This window comes from Leuciscus leuciscus, assembly GCF_965113295.1.
Source record: "Leuciscus leuciscus genome assembly, chromosome: 5".
Classification (NCBI taxonomy): domain Eukaryota; kingdom Metazoa; phylum Chordata; class Actinopteri; order Cypriniformes; family Leuciscidae; genus Leuciscus; species Leuciscus leuciscus.
In genome coordinates this window covers 32,304,137-32,313,382 of record NC_138729.1, presented here as the reverse complement: position 1 = coordinate 32,313,382, position 9,246 = coordinate 32,304,137, and the positions used below count along the sequence as shown (strand labels likewise).

At 36.8% G+C, this 9,246-nt stretch overlaps 1 protein-coding gene and 1 long non-coding RNA gene across 2 annotated transcripts; one reads left to right on the top strand and one right to left on the bottom strand.

The window, feature by feature from the left end:
* Positions 1 to 6,396: 6,396 nt before the first annotated feature.
* hspb15 (heat shock protein, alpha-crystallin-related, b15) lies at positions 6,397 to 9,164 on the bottom strand. Its single transcript, XM_082170609.1, has 3 exons — positions 8,713 to 9,164; positions 7,108 to 7,171; positions 6,397 to 6,872 (listed from the first exon to the last, which is right to left on the bottom strand). The coding sequence occupies exons 1-3, from the start codon at positions 9,077 to 9,079 to the stop codon at positions 6,716 to 6,718; spliced, it is 588 nt and encodes a 195-aa protein (XP_082026735.1). The 5' UTR covers positions 9,080 to 9,164; the 3' UTR covers positions 6,397 to 6,715.
* On the top strand, positions 7,199 to 8,322 carry LOC309499383. The gene is made up of 2 exons (XR_014206227.1): positions 7,199 to 7,780; positions 8,007 to 8,322. It is a non-coding gene; the product is annotated as an uncharacterized lncRNA (long non-coding RNA).
* Positions 9,165 to 9,246: the final 82 nt, after the last annotated feature.

Genomic DNA, 9,246 nt, shown 5'->3' with positions numbered 1-9,246 from the left:
GTCTGAATCCAGACTGAAACTTTTCATAGATGTCATTTTCTTGCAAGAAAGAGCCCAGTTGGGCGGACACAGCTTTTTCTAGTATTTTAGACATAAAAGGAAGATTTGAAATGGGTCTATAATTTGCTAGATTATGTGGGTCTAATTGTGGTTTCTTAATGAGAGGTTTTATAACTGCCAGTTTAAATGTTCTAGGAACATGACCTAAAGATAAAGATGAGTTAATAATATTGAAGAGAGGCTCTTCCACTATAGGTAACACTTCTTTCAGTAGTTTAGTGGGTACAGGATCTAATAAACATGTTGTTGTTTTAGATGAAGTGATAAGTTTATTTAACTCGTTTCGTTCTATAGTTGTAAAGCACTGTAATTGTTCTTGCGGGGTGATAATTGAGGCTGAATTATAAGGCGCGATTGAGGAATGAACGTTTACAATTGTGGTTCTGATGTTTTCTATTTTCTCAGTGAAGAACTTCATGAAATCATTACTACTAAACTGTAACGGAATATTTTGTTCAGGTGACATCTGTTTATTTGTTAGTCTAGCCATGGCGTTAAATAAAAACCTAGGATTGTTTTGGTTGTTTTCTATTAGTTTGCGGAGGTGCTCAGCCCTGGCCGCTTTTAGGGCCTTTTTTTAACGTGACTAACCTCTAAATTAGTTTGTTTCCATTTACGCTCTAAATTACGGGTTTCTCTCTTTAGAACATGCGTAGTATTGTTGTACCATGGTGCTTTACTTTTCTCTCTGACCTTTTTTTAATCTAATAGGTGCAACAATATCCAATGTTCCAGAGAGAATGGTGCTCATAGTGCTAGTTAATTCCTCTAGTTCATCTGTTTGTTTGGGTTCATTGAGCAGCTGAGACAGATCAGATAAGCAATTTGAAAAATTATCTATGGTGGATGGAAGGATTGTTCTGCCTGATCGATAACGCGGCGCAGCATGATATATTACAGGAGTACGTAATATGCAAGTTACCATGTAATGGTCAGTGACATCATCACTTTGTGGAATGATATCTATATCGGTTGGATCGGTTCCACGTGATATAATTAAATCGAGTGTATGATTAAAACGATGAGTTGGTCCGGTAACGTTTTGCTTGACCCCAAAGGAGTTTAATAAATCCGTAAACGCAACCCCTAACGCATCATTTGGATTATCTACGTGTATGTTAAAATCTCCAACAATTAATGCTTTATCGACATTGACTAATAGGTCTGAGAGAAAATCTGCAAACTCTTTTAGGAAATCAACGTAAGGCCCAGGCGGTCTATATATGGTAGCCAAGGCTAGAGATAATAGGGATGTTTTCTAACATCTAAGAGCGTAACATTTAGTACAAGTACTTCAAACGAAATAAACGTATAACCCGTTTTCTGAGTAACATTGAGAATATCTCTATAGATTGTTGCAACACCGCCGCCACGACCAATCAGACGGGGCTCATGCTTATAGGAGTATCCTGATGGAGTAGACTCATTTAGACCGAAACAATCATTTGGTTTAAGCCAGGTTTCAGTAAGGCAAAGTACATCGAAGCTATTATCTGTGACTATTTGATTTACAATAACTGCCTTAGGTGTGAGTGATCTAATGTTTAGAAGACCTAACTTTAGAAATAGTTTTTGTTTACTAATAGCAACATTTTCTGTTTTAATAACAATTAGATTTTCCCTAGATCCTGCAGTAGATTTATTATTTAATCTCACTAAACGAGGAATAGACACAGTTTCTATGCAATGTTCTACACTAGAATTTATATCAGTTAAATTGGTGCAGCAGAGACTATGATTTGGACTTTTGGTTACTAGTCAAACGGTATTTAACATTTTGGAGAGGTTATCCGACAGAAGATCCGCTCCAAATCTGCTTGGGTGTAAGCCATCAGCACGGAAAAGCCTAGGACACTCCCAAAACAGATTCCAATTATTTACAAAGAGCAGTTTCTGCTAGAGGTCGACCGATAGTGGATTTTACCGATAACGATAGCTAGGTTGGGCCATACTTGCCGATAACCGATTAATCAACCGATAGTTTTTAAAATTGATACTGGATAAAAACAAACATAACACTCCAAGTAAAACAGTGCTGAACTTTATTATAAAAATAATAAAACTGTATTGAACCATGAAAACATGCTAAATGAAATAAATATATAATATGAATAAATATTGAAGTCAATAAAAGACATTCATTCAAACTGAAACAAAAAGTAATACTCTAAATAACAAATAAAACCAGTTACATTCAAAATGTAACTATTAAACTGTTATTTTTCAAGCCAACTTAATGAATAAAAAAGTAACAAAATTTGATCGGTATAATATTTGAGCAATACAATTGCACCTTGATCATTCATGTTAGTTTGATAGTGCATTAACTATGGTTAACAAATAAAAACCTTAATTTAAAAATGTATTTGTACATGTTAATTAACAAATAATGAACAATCCTTATACAGAAGTTATTAACCTTAGTTAATGTTACATATGGAATTTTATTGTAAGTGTTATCATTTCATATCCAAACAGTCATGCTTAAATATCTACAACGCCAGAGCATTGAAATGACATAAATATTACATTTATAGTCTCACACTTTTGCTTCTATTTTATAAACACTTGATGATTATCTAATCAAAATAACAAAACGTATTAAAGTGATGATGAAAAAAATAACCGAAATCTAATGCTTTTCTGATTTGTTTATGTTTCTGTCGGCTGTATGAACATATCAGTTTGCTATATTACATCTCTAGCTTTAAATATGCAACTTCTCTGCATATTAAATGCATAAAAGTGACCAGCTGGATATAAACTAATGCAAATAGAGGTAACAATTGTGACATTAAACATTCGGGTCGGACTTATGTTTATTTTTGTCAGTGTTTTAACCGCTTGAGGTACTACTAATGTTAGCGTCCTCTCAGCCTCGAAGGCAAACAAACATACTGGTGTGCTGTTCTTTCTCTACTAATGCAGCATTTAGTCAACAAATTAATCACTTTATAATGATATGACAAAATGTACTGTATACATAGACTACCTTTTAGCTGTCGGTGCTTTAAACGCGCATCTGATGTCAGCGCTCTCCACGCAGCGTGTGCTCTCAGTGCAGCACGCAGCATCACGTGTCGAAATAAACAACACGAGGCATCAGCGATAGTTTTTATTACACCTCCAGAGGTCGCTCTTGTACTGCATGATGCCAGCAGACCCTTCTCAGCTCTCTCTTACTGTGTAATGAATGACAGCGTGCGCTTCTCAGCCGCTCCAGTAACGGACGCAACCAGGAAAAACTATCGGTATGTATTTTTGCCGATAACGATAGTTCCACCAATCAACTATCGGCGCCGATTAATCGGCAAAACCGATGAATCGGTCGACCTCTAGTTTCTGCTCATTGCACCATGACATTAACCATTCATTTAGCGCGAATAATCTACTAAACTTTTCATGTCCTAGTAGTCGGTACGTGGGAAGCGGTCCTGACACAATGATCGTTGTTTCAGGCGATGTGCTGCATACCGTATCGATCAGATTCCTGAAGTCTTTCTTCAGAACCTCCGTCTGGCGCAGCCTGATGTTGTTCACTCCCGCGTGCAGGACCACAGTTCCGACGCGCTCGTCACCGTTCAGGATCTCGGGAACACGAGCAGCGATTTCAGAAACACGAGCACCAGGAAAGCAGTGACTGTGCACCTTACTTTTACCTAACGTAGCATGTACGTGCCGAACGATGGAATCGCCGATGATCACAGCATCGCGTTCTGTTTCGCGAAGAGGGGAGAAGCGGTTTTGGGTGGATATCTCGAAAACCGGGAGGGGCGGAGAGATTCTTGCTCTGGTCCTGGCCCGCGTCTTCCGCTGCGGAACCACCCAGGCTTCGTGGTGGCGTGTTGGAGCTGGAGTGAACGAGACCATGGCTGATCGCGACCTCGGCGCTCGGGACCGATGCTGAGAAACGCACGGAGTAGACGAGGTCGGAGTCAGCGGGTTAGTAACGTTAATCCCTGATTTGTGTGCATCGGCGCGTGATGTTTCAAGAGCTAAACGCCAGTCTCTCAGCTCGGCTTGTCTCACTAAAAGGTCGTGGATCTGTTTCTCAACAGCTTCCAGCTCAGACTGCAGTGCGTGCAAGTCAAATGTGTCCTCACCTGCACCAAAAGGTAAACTACTTACATCTGATATATTCGCCATTTTAACAGATGGACAGTAAGTTAGCAACGACGCTACCAGTGATGCTATCAATATTAATACTAATTTATGACTGAAGTCTTGGATATAATCCGTCTTTTTAGTGGTACGGGTGTAGAGTAGACGCACGATAGGCGAAAAAATGTTTGTTTGTAAGTGAGTGTGGAGAAGACGCGTTCAGCCATGATCCACAGGAGTAACCTATAAGAGTATCCGATGTTGGATCACTAATAGGCTTTAGACGCGTCTGCTCAACAGTCTGCGTTGTAACTATGAGGTTTGAGCAGCAGTGCTTCTCAGTGAGGAAAAGTAGAAAATGTTCGTTGTAAGTGAGTGTAAAGAGAAAAATCAAGAATTATCAATCAAAACAATGGAGCTCCAAAGACAGCAACGCGTTCAGACGCGACGCATGCGCATTCGTCAACAGGAAGTCTTCAACATAACAGATGTATTCCTGAGCAAAACTGTTCCTTTATGCTCACACATTTATGTTGTGCATGTAACACTGAAATGTGAAGATGTTGACAAATGAAACATTTATTGAGCTGTAAATCTTCATTTGCTCATTACACGTTCATTCCACAGACAGTGGCGAGTGGCCACTGTGGAGCTCAATGACCTTCTCACTATTTCAACACCATCCTTCCTCCTGAATAGCTTAAGGCTTGTAATGTAATTGGAGATTCCCTGTGCTGTATTTTTGGCATGTCCACCATGTGTGCACTCAGTAAGTTAAATGACGGTGCCAAGTGGCAGTTCCACATGCCGCAGTGTTGTATGGTGTATATTTACAGGCTTAGTTCCAACCCACAATTTAATCTGGCATGCACTAACAACAGTCATCATAAGCATTTTAATAGGCTCAGACTCTGTATAATACAACTGATGGCACATTCATTGGTCTTAATTGACTTATTGATGCAAGAAATAGATAAATAAGTTTTTAATAGCTTTACGCTGATTGATTTTTAACATATATTGACATTTGATTGTGTAAAATCTATTTGCGCACATACTGATCCCTTGACAACTTGTATGAATGAATTAGTTTGTGCCTTAAGCAACAAATTAAATTCTGCCAGATATGGATACAGATAAATTATGTGTGTTCTTTGCACACTTACACACTATATCCAGGTCAGAGTCTAATACAACCTAATGAACATTAAAGTCTTTAGTTAACTCTTTGGAATCATTTCAAAATAAAATTCATAGTCAGAAATCAAGAAACTCAGGAAAACACATCATATGGTAAACGTTGCCAATAAATCTCTTCTGAAGATTTATAGAGTGGGGTAGAAGCTCGATTGTCTGTCAGCAACATACATCTTACACTTTAAAAAAATTCTAACCTCTCCAAGTCAAAATTTTCTAGTGATTGGTCACATCTACATTTTTTAAGTGGCCCAAGTGCAATTCTTGTTGCAATAGTCTGTTAACATTGGCTCAATGAGAAATAATACGTCAGACTAATTGAAAAATGTAGATGTTATCAGTCACTAGAAATTTTTGACTTGGGGATGTCATTTTTTTTTACAGTGTATATTTTAAAGTATTTAGTCATTTTATGGATGCTGAATTGGCAGTCCATTCTATGAGTAAAGAGGACACATCCTCTGGCCAACTCATGTTAGAGAAATATTTGAATCATACAAAGATAATAGAACAAAATACTGACAATTCCCAAATACATTTGGGAACATGTTGCTGTTTTTACCATGAATAGTGTAACTGAGACATGTCACGTGATTACTGCTCCTGACCAATGTGATGAAAGCTATGGAACACATCCAAAAATAGTCAAGGTAAGAAGAAACCTCTCTCCGTACTTTTGATCATCTCCAAGAAGGACCAAAGAAGGAAAGCTTTGGGTTTCACAACTGCCACGACCTGCTGCACAAGCAGTGTGCTTGTGGGAAGTTCAGTACACAGAATCTGGTGTGAACTCTATGACTTTAAATAGCACCATCTATAGGATGTGACATGAAGCTCTAATCGGCTGCATGATGCTGAGAGTTAGTTATGCTAACCTAATTATTGATTTGAGATCACCATTTCATATATTTACATGATTGTATTTTTTTATTGTTACACATTTAGTAAAACGGTCTCTCAAAATCAGACCGATTGTCCTGGCATTATGACACCAGCCTCAGTATGAAACCCTTTTCAAATGTTTTTATTCCAGCCTGAAAAAGAGTGAACTGGTCTGATCTCTCTTTAGTCTGTCAGTACTTACTGGTAATAGGATTGATGATCTTAGAATAATTCATATGAAGCACAAATTATGTATTGCATAATGGTCAAATAATTTAAACCAAAGTAACTTATCTATTTAGCCAGTTACTGTCTGCACACACAGTAATGTTTGTCATTTGGTAATGGTTCAAAATATGATAAATATTATCTTGCAACACCAGTATTTACAAATGCTTGGTTAACCATCAAAAACAAAAAGTTAGGAAAACACATTCAATACTTTTATTGGGCATATGAACCAGTAACTAAGTTACTACTTTGCAGGCAACTGCTTGTCCGTCATGTGAATAGGGATGACAGTCTCTCCAGGAAGACTGGTGTTAGAGCCAGGTAATGGGACCTCAACTGAGAGAATACCATCTGGAGACAGCATGGACTTGATCAGTTTTAGGTCTAAGTCAGCTGGAAGCCTAATGAATAACACAAGGAAAATGAAACCAGCCATGAGTAATGATGGAGTAACACCCTACATTATGTAAAGCTGAATTATGTGATGCAAAAATACAGTATTAAAAACAGCATAATTTCCGGTTAGGTTCAGCTTGGAGAAATAATTTTTGTAATTCTTTTCATTTTAAAATACAGTATGAGTTAGCATGAGAACACAAATCAACAACAAAATAAATAAAACAAAAGCTCCCTTACTTGTATTTTCTTGTAAAGCTTCTTGAGATCAATCTGTGATTATCATGCCTTTCCTCGTGATTACCTATGAATGAAAACAGATATTAAAGAACATGCCTATCCCATCTGAATGAAATGTGATTTGCAGAATGTGGTTGTTGAATGTGCTATTTTTAGTCTAAAAAATAATTCTGTGGCTTAGTAAATATTACAGTAATATTGAACTTTATTAACTTAATAAAATCTCTGAATATCGTTTACTTGATTGTTTGAGTTAAACATACCAAAATAATTGACTAAAAATGCAACAGTTAATTTGATCTCAAATGTACAGTTATATTTAAGTTTTTTTCACTAAAATAATTTTGTATTTGACCAACCAATTATTTATTTATAATACACTTAATATATTTGTGAAATTTCTATCAAAATATTTGAGAATGGAGAATTAAACTGATCTGTTTCAAGAAACAAAAATATTACTTAATTCAAATCAATATTATTCATATATTTAACACACTCTTAAGAAATTGAGTAAGTTTACTCAATTAAAACAATGCACCCCTCCCCCACCCTCTGACGTGATGACAACTCAACGGTTGAGTGATCGCGAGCTGTTTTAATTCTCTCCAGTCCAGAACAGTTCTCTCTTCTCAGCGTCACAGAATTGGTGCATTTCCTCTGTGAAATTCAGGTTTGTGTATGTTTTATTTTATCTATAAAATCATAACTGTGCTTTAAATCATTTTATTTAATGCAAAACAACATACAGAGGCGTAATGTGACACCTAAACGAGCCTGTCTTTTCGAGTGTTTGAAATTCCTTGCATAAAGCACATGATTTTATTCCTAATAATAATGAATAATTAATTTGGATGATAAAATGCCCTCAGAACTGTGCACTGTTTGTTTATTGGCAGGTTATGGAGTCAGTCGCCTACAGTATCTTTCGGCTTTGAGTTAAACGCAGGACGGCGGTCTGAAGTTAGAAGTTCACCCGCAGAGCACGAGTCCGTCTCCGGCACGAGAACCAGCACTGATCCGGTGGAAATTGAATAACAGACTGGTTGATTACACTTGAATTAGGCTACCTGAATGTTTAACTGTTTATTTTTTACTTCTAAAATGTTTGTTAAATTAGTTTAAATGTAGGCAATATTGTATACATGTTAAAACAGTGTAAAATAGGCTGTATTGCATACTCATCATCGACAATAAAGGCAAATGTCATGTATAGCCTACTGGTGGTTGTATGGAATACTATTTTACAAAGGTTTAGAGGAAATTTTTTTTTTTTTAACATTACTCATTAATAAAAAACAGTAAATATTACTCATACATATTGTTTTTAAATGTTTAAATGTTAAATTAGTTCTACTCAATTGTATTTGTTACCAGTGTACCAGATGCAGTAACTCAATTTACTTAATTTTTTTACTTACATTTACTTAATTCATACAGTATATTTAATTGATTTCACAGCTTTAAAATGTACTCAAATGTTTTTGAGTGTAAAAATGTTTCACCAAAAAAATTTAGTAAATCATAGTTCAACGTTTTAGCGTGTAACAAAATATGCAGTGCATTATAAATAGACCAAAGACAGACATATCAAGGTCATCATACCCATTATCTCCAAATATCCCTCCTTGGTTTTGATGCTTATCTCCTCTGGAGAAAATGGACTGACATCTAGACAGACTTTCCAGTTTTGCTGTCCTTTCATTTGTTCACACACAGATTCAGAATCCCGTCCTTCACGTCCAAGACATGATTTAGGAGGAATCTCCATGCACAAAGAGCTGAAGAGAGGTAAACGCATAGATCCTGTCCAGGTCGATGTCCCTAATCTTTTCCTGGCTGAATCTATCCAGCTAACCTCATCAGGCTCAAGGAAACAGGGGAGGTCGGTGTTTTGGTTGAAAAGCTTTTTTTGTGTTCCCTCCTGAAGAGGGTCCCAGCAACCATTACGGTGAAACAAAGGACGAGGCATCTTTAAACTTAATTTCTAAACACTTTGTTTTGGAGCTTTGAATATCTTATTCTGATATAGCAAAAGTAAATCTGATATGCAGACTTGCGAAAAGCTACAGAAAGTTGTCACACACTTCTTTTATACTGTTCTTGTCTATTAAACATTCATCCCAAATTATCCAGTTC